Source organism: Suillus discolor, assembly GCF_016758755.1.
Source record: "Suillus discolor strain FC423 chromosome Unknown F5147scaffold_15, whole genome shotgun sequence".
Classification (NCBI taxonomy): domain Eukaryota; kingdom Fungi; phylum Basidiomycota; class Agaricomycetes; order Boletales; family Suillaceae; genus Suillus; species Suillus discolor.
In genome coordinates this window covers 240,678-262,033 of record NW_024541262.1, presented here as the reverse complement: position 1 = coordinate 262,033, position 21,356 = coordinate 240,678, and the positions used below count along the sequence as shown (strand labels likewise).

Below are 21,356 nucleotides of genomic sequence, written 5' to 3'. Positions count from 1 at the left end.
AAACAAATTTTGAAGTCATGATGATTAGCAAGGAGAAAAGTAATAAGGAGCAAGTAAAAGTACACGAGTGTTTCAATCCGAAGATACCTTGGGTTTCTTCTTGGCGGGTTCGTCCTCCTCACCTTCCTTAGGACCAGAAGCTTTGGGTTTCGGTTTCGGTTTTGGTTTTGGCTTGGGTTTTGGCTCCTCATCCTGGTCAACATCCATGGCATCATCGTCCTGTTTCTTGGCTTTAGGCTTGGGCCTAGGTTTGGACGCTGTTTTCTTGGGTTTATCTTCATCGCCTGCGTCACTACCAGTTGCCTTGGTCTTGACCTTCTTCTTGGGTTTATTTTCATCATCGCCAGCCTCACTACCGGCCGCTTTGGCCTTCGCTTTCTTCTTCGTTGGTTTATCTTCGTCATCCCCTGCGTCACTGCCAGCTGCCTTGCCCTTCGCCTTCTTCTTGGTCAATTTCTTCTTTCCTTTCGCGGCATTCGCCAGCTCGCGATCTCCGCTAGCATCAGAGGCAGTAACACCGCCGTCAGAATCTGAGTCGCTTTCACTCGGTGAGCCCTCGTCTGTGGACGAGGCCTGGAAGTCTTCATCTACAACACAAGAATGAGAGCTATCACATGACACAGAGAAAAATCCGCACCTTCTTCGCTATCCTCATCATCACCACCCAACCTTGGCTTGGGCATTTCATCCCCACTACTCGCAACACTTTGCATTTCTTCATCAGAGGAGTCACCTACAGCAGCTAGCATGTCGACATCGGGCACCATCTCATTCTTCAACTTCACTTTCTTTTCCTTGAGATAAGCCTCGACCGGCTCGTGTTCCTCTTTGTTGATCGACGTGAACGTGTACTCTGGGCCGCTCTTGGTCACAATCTTCAGATCGAATGTGCGGGCTGCAGTGGCACCCATGCTTGCACCAACTCGAGAGAAGACACATTGATGAATGTCGGATATTTCGATGAGAGTCGGCTGTTTGGAAACAAAGAAGATGTATTTCTCCAGCATGAACAAGTCGCCTTGCACGGCCTTGAGATTCGCTTTGATGCCTGGGTGACCATCGCGACTAAGACAGGAGTTAGCCATACTCTAAGCGCAAGACGACTTGCTCACCTTTTGAATGACCCTAGGCTGATGATCTTTTTCTTGGATAGAGCACGGAAAACACCTGAGACAACCTCAAAAGTGGGGTCTTCATAGTTCTTTTTCAGTCTGTCGTACTTCTCGATGTCTTCCCTGATTTGCATATGAGGCATGATCATGTTGTGAATATCGGTGATTGGCTTACTCCGACATATTGAGCTCCGCTGTAGTCTCCTCTTCCCGGGCAAATTGCATAACAAGATAAGAATATCTCGTCTGTCCTTGCCGAATGGGCGTGCTCAATCCCAGCTGTAATGATTTTAGTCAAAGGTCAAAATGAAGTAGATATGACTTACAATGAAGAGTACGTGTTGATCATCTTTGGGTAGGAGAAATAATCGAGCAATGCTGGAATATAAAATTTTGTAGTCGTACGTCTTGCCACGAAGACGCAAGAAGTCAAGGAACATGTCAACGTCGTATCGTCCACGAGGGGTCAAGACGAGAACTTCTTCGAAACTCAGGACCAAGTCCCCAGAAACTTGACCAATGTCTGCTTTGTCTTTGATGGCGTCATGGAATGCCTGTGCTGCGCTCATTTCCTCTCCCTCTCCCTCTCCTTCCTCGTCATCGGATTTCTGCGAGCCAGCGTCCGACCCTCGGGCGCGAGCTTGCGTACCAGGGACATAGAAACGAATCTCTACCATCTCATCTGGTGCGCTGCGAGAAGGTTTCTTTCCAGACGGTGTTGATGGGGCAAATTCTAGTGAAACTTCAGTGCGACCAGCGATGTTGGAGTTTGCTACTTGGCTCAGAGGGAGTTCAAAAGCTGTCTTGTTTGACACGAGGAATGCCAGATCTTGCCCTGGAATAGATGTTTGAGATTAAATAAAAAGACTTAAAGCACGCCGCACCTTGGATGTCCGTTACACCCCAATTCCAGCCTTTGAATGTGACATCTCTGACTTCTAAGGTCACCCCAAAGTGCTGTTTGAGTAGCCCTGCGAGCTTGTCGTGATCCTGCAAGACTCCTTAATAGCAGTTCATTGCTGAAATCCTGCACCAACCTCCCGTAAGAAGCCATCAAAAGTTTCTCGCCGTCTGTCCTTCAAGCCTATTCGCAGCTGAAAGTTCCTTGCAACACGACACCATTGGGCCCATTTGACTTCTGCAGACGGTATCGCAGTTACTGTATCATTCTCTTCGCCCTTCCAGGCCATTCCACTTGCTGCAACACGAAATTCTGGCAGGCACCATCAATACAGGATGTGAGATCAAGGGGAAGTCTCCTTACTCCCAACTTCAGATGAGAGGCCATAATAAATTTTATCAAACTGCGTCGTCGCCATAGCGGACAACAGAAGGTGCCAGAAAAGAAGGATAGTACTTGGATGGAATTATGCAACGTTGAGACTCGACGCGTTTTGAATGACAAATCATCGAGATCGCGTCTTGAAGTGTGTTTCCATATATATAAGCGAACGCCCGAGTCGATAGTATCATCATACTACTACTTTGGTCTACCCAGGCTGTTGTTCTCCACTAAGCATCTCTAGGAGTACGCCTTCACGTCGAGCAAATCAGCTGGCAACGCGATCTCTTTAAATTTCAAGTGCTACTCACCAATACACAGTGAACTAGCTGTCTAGTGTCAACTGCAATGGATTCAACTCAAGAAAGAACCTTCTGCAAGTGGTGAGCTACCTGACAGTACACTGCCGTTGATGGAATAACTTATGTTGCTATCTAGGCTGAATACCAAACTTGAAGCAAATGGTTATCCACCCATGCACTCGCTCGTCCAAGACCTTTCGGACGGTGTGCGCTTAATCCAGCTCATGGTAGGAGGGACAATCGTCTTCTAGCTCGAGCAATCATGATTTATGCCTTGTCTTGCATAGGAAATAATGGGTAAGGTTGTATGTCATTTTAATTCTATATGGTGTGGATAGCTCGCGTGTTGTACAGGTGATACATCCCTCGGAAGATACAATAAGAACCCCCGGATGCGCGTCCAGAAGGCAGAGAATGTCAACAAAGCACTGGAATTCATACGACAACGCGGTATCAAGTTAACAAATATTGGCCCTGAAGGCACGTTGCACAGTTCGGTCTGAAGGAACTCAACCAAACTGTTGGACTCTAGACATTATCGACGGCAACTTGAAACTGATCTTGGGTATGATCTGGACCTTGGTTTTGCGTTTTACCATCGCAGACATCAGGTAAGGCAACTCGTACAAGAAGATGCTTCGTTGAATGTGACTATTTCAGTGAGGAAGGCCTTTCAGCGAAGGAAGGCTTGCTGCTTTGGGCTCAACGCAAAACTGCGCCTTACAAAGAAGTTGATGTACAAGACTTCTCCATAAGTTGGTCGGATGGGCTGGCGCTGTTAGTACACTCCCTGACTGCAATCTGCCTCTGACTTACTCTTACTCGTTCAGCTGTGCATTAATTCATTGTCATCGCCCCGAGCTCCTGGATTACGACAAACTTGACAAGGCATGTAGCAGTAGAGGCATTCATAAATATCGTACCTAACCGCGTTGTTCAGTCCGATCGACACGGTAACACTCGCCTGGCATTCCAAGTGGCCGCAGACCATCTTGATGTTCCGGTAAGCTCACACTAGGCAACACTTGCAGAGGTGCTTACTTTGCCTATGCAGCAACTCCTTGAGGTAGAGGACCTGTGTGATTCGATGCGTCCAGACGAACGCAGTGTCATGACCTATATTGCAAGCTATTTCCACGCCTTCTCAACGATGGGTACGTTAGAAATTAAAATTGCTGTCACATCATATACAGCTCATTGCCTGGATAGATCAAGCCGAAACTGTTTCCAGACGTGTCGAAAAATTTGCTGAACTGATGCAATCCGTTTGGATGAGCAGAAACGACTACGAGCGTCGAGCTCGCGCTGTACGTCTACCTACATCGCTTACTTCTCATAGCTCACGCATTCTTTGATTTCAATAGCTCCTACATGCACTTTCTGAGGTCCAAAAAACATGGTCAACTAGCCGTTTCACCGGATCATATACGGATGCGAAAGAACAATCTGCTACTTTTACAACTTACAAACACACAACCAAACGTACATGGGTCATAGAGCGACAGGATGTCACTACACTCCTTGGCAACATACAAACGAAGCTTCGGACTTACGGGTTGAGAGAATACATTCCTCCTCTCGGTCTCGCGCTTTCGGTGGGTATTCGAGATGCAGTGTATTAATTCTGTGCCTGATTATATACATCGAGTTCTAGGACCTCGACGATGCTTGGAATGACCTGCTTCAATCTGAAGCAAAAAGGTCACGGTTAATCAATGCACAGATACGACAGTCAGTTATACGTTTTCCATCGCTCGTTGTTGATGTTCAATGAGTAGCTCAGGATAAAAGAGTCGTTGCGAAAAGAATTTGCGGATCTAGCTAATGATTTCTCGCAACGTCTACACACCATATCATTGGAACTCTCGGGTGTCGCGGGGCCGCTAGAGGTCTGTATCCAACTTGCACATAGACAGAAGCTTACGTATAATGATATAGACCCAGCAAGACCAGGTTAAAGAAATTCAAACCCGCCTGCCGACGTTATCTGAAGCCCTGACGCGCGTGGCAAAGGCAGAGCAAGACTGCGTCGTAGCAAACGTAGAAGAGAACGACTACACAGTGTTTACATGTCAAGACCTTGAGTTTGAACTGGGACTTGTGGCGCAAAGCCTTACGAAGAAGATATCTTTTATTGACAATCAGGTCAGCATCTCTTTGACCACATCCTACTTGACTAAATGCAGGGCAGATTGTCTCCCGAAACATGACTAACCTAACACCTGCACAACTGGAGCAATTTGAAAGCACTTTCCGGTATTTCGACCGCGACGAGACCAACACACTGAGCTTGACAGAGACGAGCGCAGCTCTCGCTAGCCAGGGTCTTGTGTACTCGGTGAGTGTATCATGCACTGCATAGCTACGCTGCTCATCAAGCCATTGGACGATTAGGATGAAGACATGACTTATATTTACGACCAGCTGTTACAAGACTATGGCGCAGTCACTTTTGAAGCCTTCATTAATCTCTTGGTGAGCCGACTCTCCTTCGACATCAATGGCATTCTTACAGATGACTCGTGAAAGGTCGACATAACGGAGGATCAAACGTCACCAGAGCAACTGCGCGAATCATTCCGTGGAATCGCGGGTGACAAAGTACGTGACTTTCACTTGGTGACTTGTGCGCTGATGAGATTCATTTCTGCAGCCTTTTGTGACTGAACTCGATTTGCGCCTGGCTCAGTTACCCGTAAGTGCAGTCGACTACTTGAGTCAGGTGATACCGTCGACAAACAATGAGGTGGGAGAACCCGAGTATGACTATGAGACTTGGCTCCAGGACGTCTTTGCATAGTGTGAAACAATAGACCCCCTGACTCTAGGGAGTAGAGAGGGCTTTGTGGGTGGGCGTTGGAACTTTGAGCCCCCCTAACATTGTAGTTACTGTCAGCACACGAATTTAGAATCACGCAATACATCTGAACTCCACAGCATTGCAATCGTGGATCATTCCTGCTACTGACGCGCTGTTGTGTCTTGTCTGGGTTAAGCAAGGTTCAAGATGACTTCGGCAGCTGATGGCATAATCCTAAAATGTACAAGCTGTTCGCTGTTTTCACCATGTAGCCAGGACAGCAGAGCCCAGATCAACCCGGTTTGATGTAGATCCAACGAAGAAAAGACAGCATTGTCAGTTAAAAGGAGACAGCGCATGCATTGCGTTACAGTGATATTGTATGCATTCAACGCAGTAGCCTAGGCCAAAAATGTTCATCTCGAACCACTCATGGCCCGATTCGTTGGTTCAACTATTGGCAGGGATTTATCTGACCAAAGACAGACTTTGGTTGATAAGCTCCTCAAATACTTACGCTCTTCCGGGGTCGGAGTGATACTGATGGCACCTTAATAAGACTCAGTTCAGACGTCTGCTCTTTGCTTACAAGACACATACCAAGGAGATCCTGCAGGTGCTTCAAAGACGTGGTCCCGACGATCGGCGCCGTGACGATGTCTTGTGCCATCGACCAAGCAATGCATCCAACGCCGAACATAATCAGAAGACAAGAAGTGACAAAGACAAATAAATCAAACCTCGAGTGTCGGAAATATCTCTTGTTCCAAGATATGGTGTCACTTTGCATTACCTGGACTGGAGGTGCATCAAGATCAGAAACATGACAGATTGGCTGTCATAACGTATATTGATAAGCCCAACATGAAGACATGATGTACCGGACGTAGCCAGCTTGCATGACATCATGCAGAGCTTGCATCTTCTGCAAACCGTATTGCATTGTTCCCAGAATGATCTTGGAAACTTTGAGAATTTCCCAGGCAAACTTCAAGTCAATAGTAGCCAGTCCATTGACAACCTTGGTAAACGAACGACTGATAGTGCCATACCATAAGGCATTCCCTTCTGCGTGGTCGACATACTGGCTGGGTTGGGGGCAGTGAGGTTGTTCTGAGAGCTTAGAACTGACACATTATGGGCTACAAGGACATTGGAACATTATCATCGAGGCGCAAAAGTGGCAAGCCGTTCACGGGATCTGACAGATATGATCGTCTTCAGCCAGTTTGTGGGATATTAAGTTCCATTAAAGTTGCTTTGTCTGTGGATCAAATACAGCACCAGATCAATAAAATAACAGAGCATACTGGTCAGGCAATCGGATGCCAGCAAAGTCTGTGTAGTCGCTGATGAGGAGCCACATGCACTATCAAGTCAGAATCTGTCGGGTCGTGTTGACGTTGAAATGTCACGGTAACATGTAGCCTCGCCAGATATCTTCCATGAATGATTATAGTGCTTGATTTATGTATAATTCGATGTGACAACTTGAAGCAAGGACAACTTGAAAGCCACTGCCATATTACTATTAGCGGAGTGTCAATCAGGTCACGACTGTTTGTTGGACTTGGTAAACAAGATAACCCAAAGGCCTTAAGCTTGTCATGGCACCTCATGCCTCCCCTTCTGTTGCCCCTCCAGATAGCCGACCTACAAAACGACCTCGTTTATCCAAATCTACTCATCGCGTTCTTAATGTTTGGGCTCAGCTCGCCGAACGCTACAACAAACGTCTCGACGAAGATGATATTGTCGACCTTTATAGCGGCACCATAATCAGTGACAGAGGAGTCCTAAAGAACGGAAAGGACTATGATTTTGGTCATTTTGCTTCCGATGATAGTCAGGATGACCCAGATCAGGAGCAGGAGCAGGAGCCCGGCGAGCAGGAGCAGGATGATGACGTCGATGAATTGGACACTCTACCCGTTCGGCGCGCGCCCGACGGTACTATGGCATCAACTTCTGAGTTGCTTCGTGCCGTGCCACCTCTTTCAGCAACAACAGACACTGACGATCTCAATGACTTTTTGGAGGCTGAAAAGAGACGGAGAGAGCTGTTGGGGGATGAGGACGGTGATGATGACTTGTCTGTGGAAGAACTAGCTGTGATACGAGAGGCTTTACACGAGTCGGAGGAAGATGAAGAGCAACCGGAGACCGTTGATCCAGAAGCCATAGAAGACGAGTCTGAAGATGAACTTAATAGCATATGGCAGCACGACGAGGCTAGTGCTGTGTATCACATCCCCCGCAATGAATCTGAACAGGATTCTGCGGAAGGTGAGCAAAAAGTCCTAGAGTTCGCTGATTCTGACGAGGAGTTTGCTGCGCTCCTCGAACGACCACCACAAGCTGGAAAGCGAAAGCGAAACTCTTCACCATCATTTTCTCTACGAGGATCTTCTCCATCTTCACACCGTTATACATCATCTGAAAGCACTCTAGGTAATGTAGCTACTTTTATAGTCTGCACAATCGCTTACCAACGGTCTACTTCGCAGTACCTGATACACCTTCGACTACAGCAAGCACCCGTTTCGCGTCTCGTACGCCGCAGACTCAAGTCTACCCATTTGCTACCCCTTCCATTGATCCCACCCAACCATCACTGCGGACTCAAGTCTACCCTTTCGCCACCCCCTCCATTGATCCCACTCGACCATCGCCGCGGACTCAAGTTTACCCTTTTGCCACCCCCTCCATCGCTCCCACTCAACCATCACCGCGGACTCAAGTTTACCCTTTTGCCACCCCCTCCATCGACCCCACTCAACCACCACAACTCCTTCTCTACCATGCAATGCACCAACTATCATATGCTTTGTCCGCCACGATGTCGACATATGGCTCACCTCAAATGCCTCCGCCATCGACAGGTCCGTGGGGTGTGTACCCCCTAGGTTTTGCGCATCCTTGGGGGCCACAAGGGACGTCTGAAGCATCACACTCTTTTAAGCTGGACGATAATGTACATGACGATGGACGGCCAGACGATGAAAGTACAGTCGTGGACCATGATGGTGGTGCACTAGAGAATGGCAGAAGGCGGAGGCGGTCCACAAGTCCCATAGGTCCAAGGAGGGATGCGAGGAAGATTGAGCGCCGGAAGTCTACCCGATTTTATGACGAAAAATATCAGGAACAGCGTATCGTGGCGAAGGGACAAACACCTGGTACTCCATCTACTACCCGTAGTCTTACGGGGTCCACTAACACGAACAAGAAGAAGGGGAAGGCAAAACGCAAGTCGTAAGCTGTATGATCTTCATCCCGTTGTGTATTTAAGCAGTATGTATTGGACATCTTGGGTATGAAGAAAAACTATTAAAATCTGTTGTACTGTTAGTATCTATTTTTGCTACCTTCATCATATACCCTCATAGATGGTGATCAAGATTGATACAGACTTGTAATAGTACGTAGGAGAACCAATGAGGTCTTTAGCGTATCAATATATCAACACCCACACTTGTCTGTCAAGTAGCATCTAATAGATAGGCGTACACACGTGCGTATAATATGTTTGGCTTCCATTGTTTTTGCATTGTTTAGACTTGGCTTCAAGCCTTATCCAACTTCCAATTTTATTCCTTACTCTTACGCCAGATTCCCGGTGTACGATGGTGCAAGGTATAATAGGAAGTGTAAGGGCACTGGCTATCCGGGGGTGACTTCTGACGAATGAAATTGATCTTTGCAGGAGCTTGTTAAGCTTATCAAGAGCGACAAAGTCCCAGACAAAGGTGTCGCTGGTTCCAACTACAAGATCAGGGTCATCGTTGACCTGATAGTAACATAGATTACCTTATCGTAGATGTTAGAGACGATGATTGGAAGGGAGGAAATATCAAAGGCTCCCGAAATCACCCATCTCAAAAATTCTTGTTGGAGGTTGATGACCTTGTCGAGGGGACGAAGAATGTACCGATTACGATCTTCCATTGTGCACTGAGTCAGGAGCGGTATGGATAGTCCACCTGATCTTCCCGATACTTATTCACCGCCTCTTGGACAGTGGGCCAAAGGCAGCCAGAGTACGTTCATTCCTCGAAGCGATCGCGTCATAAAAATTGAGAACAGAACAGATTTACGAAGAAACTCGCAACGCTTTGCATGATACGAATCACACTGTGTACGTCCTTCAAGGGGGCTTCGTCCAATTCGGGCAGTCGTACAAGGTAACGTTGCATCCTTGATTTCAATCAGAACCCACCACCAATCAGATATTTAAGGACGATCCAGAGTTGGTGGAAAACTGGAGAGAGATCATTTGGTAGAATCAGCTAGGGTCCTGTGTCGAGGAATTTTGTTCCAAAAGGGTTAGTGCTTCCCTTTCTTATGCTTCTCGACTTCCACCGCTTTCGTCTATCGTTTTGTCTTTCTGCTTGATGAAGCGTTTTGGCATCTCCTCAACAACCTTTTGGAGCTTACGTCGCTCTGCTTCAATATTCCTCTGGCAGACAGTCCTTTGCAAGTCGATCAGTGGGAATATTTGGTGCGAATTTACTCAGAGAACATACCACGTGCCCAAGGAGACAACCATAAAAGTCCCTACTGCCCAGTGTGATCCGACGAGAAACCCTGGACGAATGACGTCGATAACAGTCAGTATAAACTAGCAGACAACGTACCAGCACTCATTATACGGATGACTCCTACTCCAACACCACTGGCAATACCACTCATAAGACTGTTCCGAGCACATGGCATCTCCCCAAGACGTTGAAAATCATCAGCTATTGATATGCGCTAGCTTCGCAAAGTGTTCAGTTGCATAAGGGTTAAATACCTGGCGAAGGCGCACCTTGAAAGCTTCTCGCGCATCGTGCCAAAAGTTACCAGTTGATTCAACCTTGTAGACGGGTCTGCGTGATCCAGAAGGTTGACTTGATGCAACTTGCGTTCCCTCTCCAGAGTCAGAGGACATGACGAACGCTGAATATTACTAGGTTATAGGCTTATTGCAACTTCGGCTTACAGCCGATTCAGAAGCCGCTGGACTTCTCACGGCTAGTTCCGCCCAGAAAAGCCAGTTTGTTCCGCCTTCTCCCTTTTCCTTCAGTTCACGTCTACATCATGTCTCTTCCTCAACCAGTTCCCCCTTCATGGAAGGTATGATGCATATCGCGACTGCCGGCGGTCTTTTAGAACTTACAGTATTTGAATGCAGGACCTCGGAAAGTCCTCTAACGACTTATTGGGGAAGGACTATCCTTTCCATGGCACATCTCTGGAGGTCAAGACCAAAACGCCATCCAATGTCGCGTTCAAAGTTGGTGGAAACAGGGACTCGAAATCTGGCGCCATTGCCGGGGACATCGAGGCCAAGTACACCGACAAGAAGAACGGCCTGGTTTTCACCGAGACGTGGACCACTTCTAACGCTCTCAAATCTCAGCTCGAGCTCGAGAACTACCTTGCCAAAGGCCTCAAGCTTGACATCGCCACGTCATTGACGCCCGACAAGGGCCAAAAATCAGCCTTGCTTAACGTGATCTACAAACAGTCTGGCGTCCACACCCGTGGCGCATTCGACGTGTTCAAGGTTCGGCGACGTTGAATTCCGTTGTTCTCCGTCTAATGTCAAGGAAATGTTAGGGCCCCACCTTCACCACTGACACTGTCTTCGGTCGCGATGGCTTCTTGTTTGGCGCTGAGACTGCGTACAACGTCACCGAGGGTAAGATCACTCGGTATGCCGCTGCCATCGGTTATAACGCTCCCGAATACGCCGTGACTGTTCACGGTCTCAACAACCTCAAAACTTTCACTGCGAGCTACTACCACCGTGTCAGCGCTGATGTAGAGGCTGGTGCTAAGGCTGTTTACGACACCAAGGCAACGACTTCAGGCGTTGCTCTTGAGGTGGGCACTAAGGCGTGAGTTTAAGACCACATGGTGTTGGCATGGTTGGTTGGAAATTCGCTGAACCTATTACGTATAGGTATCTTGATTCGGCTGCTTTCGTCAAGGCAAAGATCAACAACTCCGGTGTTCTCGCTCTTGGTAAGCCACTGCAGGTCTAATGATGGAGTGTTCTCTGACGACATTGGTAGGCTACACACAGGCCCTCCGTCCTGGTGTTAAGGCTTCCTTCGGTCTTGCCCTGGACACTCAACGCTTGAACGAAATCAGCCCCACTGGCCCAACTCACAAGGTACGCCCTTCATCGTACTCTCTAGTCTGCGTATTGATTATGACTGTCCATCTAGGTCGGAGCTAACATCGTGTTCGAGTCGTAAAGCTACGGCAGTTCTATAGCTAGTTGTGCCATTCCGCATCATTAATGACATTATCGTACTACGTATTGCTAAGTAATGCACTGTATTGCTTAGCCTATACTTACAATCTCAAACAAAATGATGGTTGCTATCAACTCGAACTTCGCATCCAAGAGTTGATCCATCCTGTGCTGGTACGTGGATGCATGATGTCATGGATTGATGCTCTGGCCGCGAGAGGGTGCTCCTGAAACAGCCGGTCTTAGTATAAGTCTGTACAGACTTCAGGTCTACGTCCGGGTACAAGTCTGTATGTTCTAGATTCATGAGACAACAAGTGCAAACAATAATGGGTGAGTGGTTCTAGTAGTAGTAGAAACAAAGAGATAGTGTTGTTGACACAACATGAGAGATCATTGATCTACAAAATGAAACAGCAAAAGCCTGCAGGAGATATATGACATCCATGGTGGATGGTCCTTGCCTGACTTGGACTCACCAGTTGCTGTAATCAGTGCAATCAAACAAAGATCTTGGTGATAAACAAACCCTTCAACCCTTCACGAACCCTTCACATCCAAAATATGGCTTGGTGCAGCCACACTGTGCAAATGGCTGCCCAGGCAGCCCCAAATGGAAGCTGCATCTCTATCAGGCTAGCATTATCTGTGAGGATGATGCATCAATTCTGCTAATTAAGTTAAATCAACAGTAACTAGAAATATATCAATGATGCTCATTAGCATAGTTTGTGATACATCACAATACTAACTAGAAGAAACTACTGCCTAGTAAGTGACCACATAGGACCGGTTCTTGACCGAACCGTTGGCCAAGGTTCGAGTTCGATGGCCTCGAGATATCGTGAACAGGTTCGGGTTCGGGCTGTCAGGCCTTGAACCTGTTCCGAACCGCACCGCGGCAACACTAGACACGACGCGTCTTGGATATCCATGTCAGGACGCGACTTCCTGCAGTTCTACTTAATATCTAAGTCTTTTCAACCATAGTATTGTGTTTATTTCACACCATTGTACAAGTCTTCATCCATGGCAAATAATAAACAAAGAAGCTTGTCATCAAGCTCCCGGCAGGAAAGAAACCAGACCATCTGGATGAGGTCCTCGAATGCCCGGATTCACTCTCATCCACCATTAACAATGACAAGGCGATATACCTTTCTGAGGCCGAATGGCTGTTCAGTGACGAAGAGAACCAGTCACAAGCCGAAGCAGTGAGGTAGAAGTTGAAGAACTTGGTGTCCTTCATGAAGGGGAAGATCATCAATTGGAGGATAGGTTCAACGTGAATGCGGCAATCCCACCCATAGTCCCAGAGTCGAAGAGCGCATTCCTTGATGTCTTTGCTGATTCTGCGGTTAACCATCGCATATAGGGACAAAGAAAGTTGTTTTCGGTGTGGCCAAAGGCTCGGCCAGTGTCGTCTGAAGGGCTTAAAAATGATTTCCTTTTTTGTCTCACACACGTGAAAAAAATCGCCAGTGACATTAGTTTCTCCAACGGCTGTAAGGATAGCTTACATCGCACTTACCACTATGTTCTCTTCCAGGAATCGTCCACCTTCGGATTTTCGCACGGAAAATCTTGGCTTACATAGGGACCTGATGGGCCGTATGCGATGGGAGGAACTGCACTGATGTGAGCTTCAATCAAGGTACCTTCACACTTGTTGCTGGCAGCAGCTTAGCGGACAGTTCTGTGCGAATCAAACCAGCATGTGACACGCCAGTGAAGCCCATGTCAGGAATGTGCCTTGAAGTGACATACACGCCTGGGGAGACATACCATTACGATGCGTGCGTATAGTAGAAAGATATAAACTTTTAAAATCTCAAATAGCTTTTGCAGCTCTGCTTTGGAATTCGCAAGCTGCGTAAAAGTTTGATCAGAAAAATGCAAAACATGGCATTTTTTCACTCACCAAATTATCCGCCCCCATTTTCGAGTTCAAAAATACCCTGTTGCACTTTAGGCGCTTTGCTAAATCATAGTGAGAATCCGTACGGTGTAGCCCCAGGGCATTTTGTCCAACAGTCTGATTACGAACAAATAAAAGAAGAAGCAGAGAAGTAACCAGGTACAACATACCATTAAGAATGTCAACTACGAGACAGTCTCCAGGTTCGGCGCCCTCGACGGCAATTAGACCGAATAAATTATGAAGGCTGATCAGGTTCATCGTCTCTGATATTATCGCTCGCTCACAAAAACAGTCGCATCTTACTTATATGATGCCGAAAGCCCGTATACGTACTATCATTGTTATCGAATTGTGCTCCTGTCTAGTCAAACATTCGATATCGAACATCTGTGCAAATGATTGAACGTAAGACAGGTGTATGCATACATCCAAGGGCATCATGACACACCTCAGATTTCACTGTGACAATAGCAGGAAGCAAATGCTGCAATTACGGTGAAACGCGGAACAAACCTTCTGCTCTCTTGCAATTAATCGACAACATGAGTTACAATATATGAACACATCAACACAAAGCCTACACGAAAGGATCAGCCTCAGGATGCAATACTCAATCGTCAACTTTCGCAGGTGAACAGGACGCAGCTGCGTACCACAACCAAGGTTTGGGTGAGCTACGGAGTTCGCGACAGTTGCCATAGGTTATCTTTTTTTTCTCTCTGACAAAATTTGTGACGAGAGGGCTGAGATGAACATGATTGGAGTCGATAGCATATAATGGCTCCTGATAACACCAGCGAAACGCCATGGGAGCCACATAGGGTGGATATCCTGTAAGCATACGTCTTCGTGTCTCATGCAAGGCTCGATTTTGGATCAGTTAGTAACATCACAACGGAGCAGCGTAAGCCGAGATTCTCACCTGCTATCATGCATTCGCTCTCAGGGGAGTTCATACTTTAAGTTGAGTCCTGAACGTGGGTGACAAATAGTATTCAATACAATTATTTCACAAAGACTCAAGGTTTCGGCCATGCTGCCTTCTTGAGTTGTGACGATCAAGTGACTTGCCACTAGTTGAAACAAGACTTTTACATCAAAACCAATGCAACCGTAGATATAGCCGTAGCTCCTAAAGCAGCGTAACCAGCCCTGTATGCTCCTTTGAGACTCAAAACTTTGAGAACCACGTTAGTAGTCACTAACAAAACAAGACATACGTGACATACATTTACCCATGTCCCAGCTCAAGTGTCGGAGACCATTCCAGAAGTGGAAAGTGAAAGGTGCAGCCAGGATAACCTTGCCAGTGTACTTCACGTAGTCTGGCAGCCCAGCAACGAACTCGACAATGTGAGCGCTATCGAAAGTGTCTGGAGCAACGAGGTATGCCAACGAAAAGCCGTATAGGACTGTATGATATCATGATTACACCACATTTCAATCATTCGTGAGGAATCGGGACATACGCGCGCTGAGTGCCCCGCCAGTTACACGGTTTGCAATTGAGCCAAGCCATGTCAGCTGAGGTTGGTAGATTGTGAAATGAGGGCTGGAAGGGCGTTTAAGACGCTGAGCATTCAGAATCTCCTCCGAAGCTGATGGAGGCAAGGACTGTATCTGCACACCACTAAAATGCATTCAGAAATGACAGTTCAAAATCACGACAATTATCCTTACCGCTTGGGAATCAAGGTACGCAAAACAGTTTGGTTTCTCCCTGTAACAAGTATGTAATCGTACCACTTTCATGAATTATGATGCGCACTTACCAATGACTGGAGCGAACGCCACTCTCCTCGTAGCAGAACCAAGCCCAATGCGAGCGGACATCATGGTGAAGGTGGAAAAGTGATTTGTGGAAACTAACGGCGATAGACGGAACCGGATCGTGGGAAATATATATATCGGGGTTTCCAGTGATCCCGTTTTGCCTGTGCAGTGTACTGTGTGGACCACCATGACCTCACCATGTTCTCAAACAACCCCATCATCTCCTGCTCATTATTTGGTGATCCCACCAGTACTACAGTCCCCTCCGTCACTTTCAAATCTCAAAGATCACCGTTTCAGCACAGGCAACCTATCCGTGACCACGCCTGGCACGCCAGGTCTTGAAAGTTCAGCATCATCGGTAATGAATCTTGATTTGAATGATGGCATTCTTGTCCATGAGGTAGACCCCGAGCTGGACACTACTCACAGCGAAGATACCACTGCAGTTGGTCAAATAGATGATGTAGCTGACGAAGGATCCAGGAAGAACCTGCGGGACCATCTACGGCGAACTTTGAGTGTTCAGAGGGAGAAATCAGGTATTTTCATCTTGATCAGTGCATACTGGCACTTCTGAGAGTGTTGTAGACGCAAAGCGAAAAAATGATGAATTTCTAGAAATCAGTTTCGTGTCTCCTGACACAAGTGAGTAATGTCATGATATATAGTCGTGAATGTGGAAGATACGGCCGGTCTGGGGCAGACTTCAAGTCTGATCACTCGTGCTGAGCGTGCACCCAGACGCAGTGGTCACAGATACAGAATTGGTATCTCCGCAGACCTTCATTCAGACCGGTCATTTCAGACTCGTCTTCGTATATTCATGTGTCTCAAATTTGATGTAGCTCTTGAAGGATATAGACCTCGAGAGTACTTTGTACTTACCGACGCTGGAAAACCTGTATTCACTAGGTGAGGCTATTGATGCATTCAGTGAGGTCCAATGATGATAATCACTGGTTAGTCGCCCTGATGGGCAGGACGTTGAGAATTTATCCTCTATCATGGGCATAGTTCAAGCGCTTTTGTCAGTCTTCCTCGACGATGGCGATAAGCTACGCTGTATAAATGCCGGAAGATTGCGGATAACCTTTCTGCTTCGGTCCCCCCTGTATTATGTTTGCGCATCATCGTGGGGTGAGCCAGAGTCTGTCGTGAGTGGTGGCCTCGTGTTTTGTATATTTATTCGTGGATCGATTAATTTGGACAAGAAAGACTCGCTCACACCTCGAGTATCTACATCTACAAATACTGAGCATCGTCACGGCATCCCAACTAAGACGCATCTTCGAGCGTCGCACGAACTTTGACTTACGTAGGTTATTAGACGGTACGATAATTCATCTTCATTGTTCCTTGAAATTTTTTGATCTTGCCCAAAAATTAGGTTCGGAACCATTTTTGTTTTCATTGTTAGGTCGAATGGAACTCGACCTTGCAATGGCGACTTCTTCCTTGAATTGTCTACAGTTGGACCAGAGCTTGCGAGCGCGTGTTGCTGAAGCACTGGTACCGACCTCAAAGATGAAGGTCAACCCTTCTGCTGCACGTGAAAGATCGAAGTGTTAATGGGAATTGGTTCCAGGATACCCTCTACATCATTTTAGTCGCACGGGGTCAGGTCATAACATTGGTGCGACCTAAAAAGCATTCAATACACCCTGCTGGTACGTACCCTCTCTCTATCCTGACGTGCGACCTTCATATATACTTGTTGCAGACATACACATTCTCGTCAATACCGTTTATTCTCCATCTATTGTCAACTCGCCTGCATCTGCATCATGGATTCCAGTTTGTCTACCGAAGTTCAACCCCGCTGGTTTTGTCAACGCATATATCACTTTTTTACATCGCCCTGACACAGACTATAAATTTTATCAGAGGACAACACTCGAGAACGACGAAAGTGCAGATATTACTGGCGCCAGTCATGTTGCCGAAAACAGTCATGGTGCCACTTCACGGCACACAACCAGGCTCATAGAAGATTCTGGCATTGGACTTGTGTGCATCAGCGGTGGGTCAGAGTTCGAGACTGTGCGAACATGGTGCGACATCGTCACTCAGGTGTGCTAGACTATTTACCTTAAGCTCATTCATGTCGCTGACATTGACCCCAGAAATTGAATGATGATGGATCCCTCGACGCGCTGGCCAGAGCTGTCGACTCCGGGAAAACACGTTACTTTGCCTCTCAGCTGGGGATACCTGGATTGCGTCACTTTGTTTATAAGTCGAGGCCGCATGTTCAAATTACCTTACCGGCTTTTGAGGAGCCTTATGATACCCTCGATTCGAAGAGAAGGTAATCAGCCCTAGAATTCTTCGTTTGCAGCGTGCTCAACCACAGAAAATAGGATTGTCACATTGTACCAGATCGTACATGACGCCATACACGCAAAATCTGGGCAAACAGGAAACCTCAAGCTTCAATACATTCGTACGGAAAAGGAAATAGTCATGGGTTGGGTAAGTGTTTGGCTGCTCAACACCGCTTGGTCTGATCTTGTGGCTTCAGATAACGCAACCGTTCGAACTGTATGTGGTTCTATCGCCACGGTTACCCAAGGCTGCAGTGATCAATGCTGCAAACGCAGTTACTCGGTGGGTGAAGAAAGAGGAAGGACAACTTTTCCTGAGGGACGCCCCGGTTTTTTAATTGCAATGGATGGGCGTACTGATGGGACAATACCCTCATTCATTGCGTCGGGTGTTCTTCGGTTAATATTTGCTTAGTATAACTATGAGATCTCTGCATCAATCTGATCCATCAGAAACATGACACAAATTTATGCTCATCTGTGGGCATTTTAAGTAGTGCGAGGCGTACTATCAGCCTGTTTTACCCATGTTCATGACAAACTACTAGCAGATGTGTGAGTGACACAGTTCCGGCCCCGTGATAACCGTGTGCGTCTTTACAATATTAGCTCACTCCGAATCGCCAGCCTGCCGGTATACGTAGGCTAACTTACAGTTCAATTGTGCGGGTACAACTTACTCAGACAACTGACGCGTCTCTCTGGCACCATAGTGATCACACGATGGTGCTGACGAGGTATCAAGGTGAAAAACATGTATAAAAAATGCTACCAACCTTCGGTCCTTCGCACAAATTGCAGTTAACAACACCAACCTCACTCGACTCTACAATCATGTCTATGACCAGCTTATGGGCACCCGTGCCAAAGCCATCATCTAGGCTAGCGCGATATCGCGTATTATCCCCTCATGCCGGCGTCCATGTCTCGCCATTGCAGCTCGGTGCCATGAGCATCGGAGACAAGTGGGAGAAATTTGGGATGGGTAGTATGGACAAGACATCCTCATTCAAGCTCCTCGACGCCTTCTACGATGCTGGGGGAAACTTCATCGACACTGCTAATAACTAGTGCGTATCGTGTTGCAGTCACCTTGAATTCGTTGTCGTCCCTGAGTCCTGACACACTTCATAACCTCTCAGTCAAGATCAAAGGTCTGAAGAGATCATCGGAGAGTGGGCAGAGGAACGGGGGATCCGTGACCAGCTCGTGATCGCTACAAAAGTAACTTTGGAATTTTATGACTATAGTTCGACGCTGATGCATATTTATTGAAGTACACGACCAATTACCAGCGCGGCAACGACGCCATTCGCCAGAAGGCATCATATACCGGCAACAACGTCAAGTCAATGTACCTCAGCGTCGAGGCCAGTTTGAAGAAGCTGAGGACTTCATATATCGACATTCTGTACGTGCACTGGTGGGACTGGGATACTTCCGTCGAAGAGGTCATGAACGGTCTACATGTGCTGGTGCAACAAGGCAAAGTGTTGTATCTCGTGAGTGTCCCCATTTCTATGCTGACAGGAACATTCGTTAACGTGTATCGCTGGCAGGGCATCTCAGACTCTCCTGCTTGGGTCGTGTCCAAAGCGAACCAGTATGCTCGGGATCATGGAAAATCACCGTTTGTGATCTACCAAGGTGCTTGGAACGTCATGCTTCGGGACTTTGAACGAGATATCATACCAATGGCCCACTCCGAAGGTATATCAACCTTGTTGCTCGCTATCTGGTGCCTCCACTTACGTTCACCTCTGCATAGGTCTTGCGCTTGCCCCTTGGAACGTCCTTGCCGGTGGAAAAATTCGAACCGACGAGGAAGAGGAGCGCCGTCGACAGACAGGAGAGAAAGGTCGCATGCTCACGAATCCCAGTTGGGAACGCAACGAGACGGAGAGGGCGATGAGCGCAGCGTTAGAGAAGGTCGCGAAAGAAGTCGGTGCTAAACACATCACAGCTGTGGCCATTGCATATCTTATGCAGAAGACGCCCTATGTGTTCCCGATTATTGGTGGGCGAAAAGTGGAGCAGCTGGAGGCGAACTTGGAGTCTCTGGCGATTTCGCTAACACCCGAGCACGTGAAGTATTTGGAGAGCATCATTCCTTTTGATGCCGGCTTCCCCACCTCATTCATCGTGAGTCACATCGGCGCTCTGTTGTGTCAGATTACTGAGACCTGATCCCATTCAGGGTGATGGCAAGCAAAGCAGTTTGCTAATGAGCAATGCTGGATATTTCGAGAAGCAGCCGCAGGATAAACCCATAGTTCCAGATGTTGAATAGTATGGCAGTGCTTGTAATGTGCACATGTACCACGCCTCAGTATTCTAAGCTGATATGAAGAGTCACAACGCGTCCGTGCATTATTCTGAGGCCGACGACTCGGTGTACAGTTGTACACTAGCAGCACTTGAGCAAATTTTGAACTGGGAAGTCATATGATTGGGAATGCGATGTTTAACGCTTCTAATCCAAATTGCAGTATCAGAAGTTCCGAACAGGTGTGCTAGACTATTTACCTGAAGCTCATTCATGTCGCTGACATTGACCCCATAAATTAAATGATGAAGGATCCCTCGACGCGCTGGCCAGAGCTGTCGACTCCGGGAAAACACGCTACTTTGCCTCTCCGCTGGGGACACTGTAGAGTTATGATCATAACTTCGCACCCTTTTGGGCACTTCAGGCAGTCCTTCTCGGTAGCAATAAAGGTCTGTGAGACCCTATTTTTATGTTAGGATTATATGGTCTATGAGACCCAGTCTCGGGCCCGGGGATGATCTAATTAGCATGTACCAAATATACCTTACTTCCTCCTCAGCGCCTCCCTTGATCCTCTTGGCCTTCCCTGGATACCCCGTACGACCTCGCAGGATCCTCGTCAGTATCATCATCCCATTTCATTGAGCCTCTGAGATAGGGTCTATGGCGTGCCTGCCAGATACAGAGCCTCTGCATTCTTCATCTTCGACACTGCTTTAATTCGCTAAGTCCGTTTTTTTGCTCTACTGTTGCACTACTACATCCACCACCAAGCCGCCCATCCGCCCTACACGTGGGCGCTCGGCCAATATCTACGGGACTCAGATACCACTTCCTTAACAGCTGCAGTGACTCAACTCGACACTCGGGCGGGCATTCAGAGTCCGTCAATGAGTCAATTGAAGTTCCCGGTCTATGGTGGCTTGTTCAACTACTACTGGTAGCCTGAGCCTCCGAGTCCGAGTCACATTTGTTACCATTGCATTCTGCCTAGTACTAGCCATCACGGTAACTACTCCAAGTTTCAATTCGGATCTCACTGTTCAAGTTGGCAGATCCGAGTCACAAGTACAAGAACCGTCTGTTTGTACTACTTACCAGCACCATCAACCTAAAACTCAAGCCATACCGTCCGCCCGGTCTATCCGTGGTGCTCAGTCAATCTCTGTAGGACTTGGGTCACAGCATCACCCCTCTTTTGGTTGTAAGCCTTTGCATGCAAATCTGACCGCTTGTTCTTTACAGAACACCCACATGTCCTCGCCGACTATTGCTGCATATTTCACGCAGATCCAGGGGACCTGATGGGAATGGACTGACGAA

The 21,356-nt window shown here is 47.3% G+C and overlaps 11 protein-coding genes across 11 annotated transcripts; 6 read left to right on the top strand and 5 right to left on the bottom strand.

Annotated features, from left to right (window-relative positions):
* Positions 1-72: 72 nt before the first annotated feature.
* Positions 73-2,521, bottom strand: F5147DRAFT_632511 (structure-specific recognition protein-domain-containing protein; the record flags this gene model as incomplete). Its single annotated transcript, XM_041432824.1, has 9 exons — positions 2,377-2,521; positions 2,150-2,325; positions 1,997-2,102; positions 1,439-1,947; positions 1,288-1,391; positions 1,113-1,235; positions 638-1,065; positions 316-587; positions 73-264 (listed from the first exon to the last, which is right to left on the bottom strand). The coding sequence occupies exons 1-9, from the start codon at positions 2,429-2,431 to the stop codon at positions 73-75; spliced, it is 1,965 nt and encodes a 654-aa protein (XP_041295219.1). The 5' UTR covers positions 2,432-2,521.
* An 18-nt stretch (positions 2,522-2,539) lies between these two features.
* Positions 2,540-5,658, top strand: F5147DRAFT_684507 (uncharacterized protein). The gene is made up of 18 exons (XM_041436606.1): positions 2,540-2,777; positions 2,833-2,923; positions 2,984-2,993; positions 3,051-3,176; positions 3,229-3,307; positions 3,357-3,473; positions 3,527-3,584; positions 3,637-3,699; positions 3,751-3,850; positions 3,906-4,003; positions 4,061-4,291; positions 4,351-4,427; positions 4,480-4,585; positions 4,635-4,841; positions 4,888-5,034; positions 5,091-5,171; positions 5,226-5,297; positions 5,350-5,658. Exons 1-18 carry the CDS (start codon positions 2,743-2,745, stop codon positions 5,494-5,496), a joined length of 1,845 nt encoding a protein of 614 aa, XP_041295218.1. The 5' UTR covers positions 2,540-2,742; the 3' UTR covers positions 5,497-5,658.
* Positions 5,659-5,836: 178 nt separating this feature from the next.
* F5147DRAFT_684506 (uncharacterized protein) lies at positions 5,837-6,231 on the bottom strand. The gene is made up of 2 exons (XM_041436605.1): positions 6,097-6,231; positions 5,837-6,046 (listed from the first exon to the last, which is right to left on the bottom strand). The coding sequence occupies exons 1-2, from the start codon at positions 6,194-6,196 to the stop codon at positions 5,913-5,915; spliced, it is 234 nt and encodes a 77-aa protein (XP_041295217.1). The 5' UTR covers positions 6,197-6,231; the 3' UTR covers positions 5,837-5,912.
* An 831-nt stretch (positions 6,232-7,062) lies between these two features.
* F5147DRAFT_684503 (uncharacterized protein) lies at positions 7,063-8,986 on the top strand. Its single transcript, XM_041436604.1, has 3 exons — positions 7,063-7,947; positions 8,004-8,058; positions 8,116-8,986. Exons 1-3 carry the CDS (start codon positions 7,104-7,106, stop codon positions 8,753-8,755), a joined length of 1,539 nt encoding a protein of 512 aa, XP_041295216.1. The 5' UTR covers positions 7,063-7,103; the 3' UTR covers positions 8,756-8,986.
* A 51-nt stretch (positions 8,987-9,037) lies between these two features.
* On the top strand, positions 9,038-9,779 carry F5147DRAFT_792135 (Rhodanese-like domain-containing protein; the record flags this gene model as incomplete). Its single annotated transcript, XM_041443088.1, has 6 exons — positions 9,038-9,146; positions 9,203-9,245; positions 9,302-9,464; positions 9,518-9,536; positions 9,588-9,680; positions 9,726-9,779. Exons 1-6 carry the CDS (start codon positions 9,123-9,125, stop codon positions 9,777-9,779), a joined length of 396 nt encoding a protein of 131 aa, XP_041295215.1. The 5' UTR covers positions 9,038-9,122.
* F5147DRAFT_684496 (uncharacterized protein) lies at positions 9,442-10,476 on the bottom strand. The gene is made up of 4 exons (XM_041436603.1): positions 10,307-10,476; positions 10,134-10,251; positions 10,023-10,083; positions 9,442-9,968 (listed from the first exon to the last, which is right to left on the bottom strand). The coding sequence occupies exons 1-4, from the start codon at positions 10,427-10,429 to the stop codon at positions 9,839-9,841; spliced, it is 432 nt and encodes a 143-aa protein (XP_041295214.1). The 5' UTR covers positions 10,430-10,476; the 3' UTR covers positions 9,442-9,838.
* Positions 10,477-10,534: 58 nt separating this feature from the next.
* Positions 10,535-11,940, top strand: F5147DRAFT_684494 (eukaryotic porin/Tom40). The gene is made up of 6 exons (XM_041436602.1): positions 10,535-10,614; positions 10,673-11,047; positions 11,101-11,381; positions 11,447-11,508; positions 11,559-11,659; positions 11,715-11,940. The coding sequence occupies exons 1-6, from the start codon at positions 10,579-10,581 to the stop codon at positions 11,742-11,744; spliced, it is 885 nt and encodes a 294-aa protein (XP_041295213.1). The 5' UTR covers positions 10,535-10,578; the 3' UTR covers positions 11,745-11,940.
* A 1,601-nt stretch (positions 11,941-13,541) lies between these two features.
* Positions 13,542-14,204, bottom strand: F5147DRAFT_684492 (uncharacterized protein). The gene is made up of 5 exons (XM_041436601.1): positions 14,113-14,204; positions 13,828-14,051; positions 13,748-13,778; positions 13,665-13,701; positions 13,542-13,612 (listed from the first exon to the last, which is right to left on the bottom strand). The coding sequence occupies exons 2-4, from the start codon at positions 13,920-13,922 to the stop codon at positions 13,669-13,671; spliced, it is 159 nt and encodes a 52-aa protein (XP_041295212.1). The 5' UTR covers positions 13,923-14,051; positions 14,113-14,204; the 3' UTR covers positions 13,542-13,612; positions 13,665-13,668.
* Positions 14,205-14,755: 551 nt separating this feature from the next.
* On the bottom strand, positions 14,756-15,500 carry F5147DRAFT_572620 (SDHC, cytochrome b subunit of succinate dehydrogenase; the record flags this gene model as incomplete). Its single annotated transcript, XM_041431100.1, has 5 exons — positions 14,756-14,841; positions 14,894-15,076; positions 15,134-15,294; positions 15,345-15,384; positions 15,437-15,500. 5 exons carry the CDS (start codon positions 15,498-15,500, stop codon positions 14,756-14,758), a joined length of 534 nt encoding a protein of 177 aa, XP_041295211.1.
* Positions 15,501-15,604: 104 nt separating this feature from the next.
* Positions 15,605-18,226, top strand: F5147DRAFT_684487 (DUF254-domain-containing protein). Its single transcript, XM_041436600.1, has 11 exons — positions 15,605-15,979; positions 16,029-16,085; positions 16,286-16,352; positions 16,405-16,594; positions 16,656-16,770; positions 16,828-16,970; positions 17,026-17,107; positions 17,161-17,510; positions 17,564-17,748; positions 17,801-17,912; positions 17,962-18,226. The coding sequence occupies exons 1-11, from the start codon at positions 15,625-15,627 to the stop codon at positions 18,100-18,102; spliced, it is 1,797 nt and encodes a 598-aa protein (XP_041295210.1). The 5' UTR covers positions 15,605-15,624; the 3' UTR covers positions 18,103-18,226.
* A 23-nt stretch (positions 18,227-18,249) lies between these two features.
* F5147DRAFT_835461 (NADP-dependent oxidoreductase domain-containing protein) lies at positions 18,250-20,270 on the top strand. The gene is made up of 7 exons (XM_041443966.1): positions 18,250-18,306; positions 18,426-18,834; positions 18,907-18,988; positions 19,042-19,474; positions 19,533-19,906; positions 19,962-20,124; positions 20,199-20,270. The coding sequence occupies exons 2-6, from the start codon at positions 18,530-18,532 to the stop codon at positions 20,052-20,054; spliced, it is 1,287 nt and encodes a 428-aa protein (XP_041295209.1). The 5' UTR covers positions 18,250-18,306; positions 18,426-18,529; the 3' UTR covers positions 20,055-20,124; positions 20,199-20,270.
* The last annotated feature ends 1,086 nt before the right edge of the window (positions 20,271-21,356 follow it).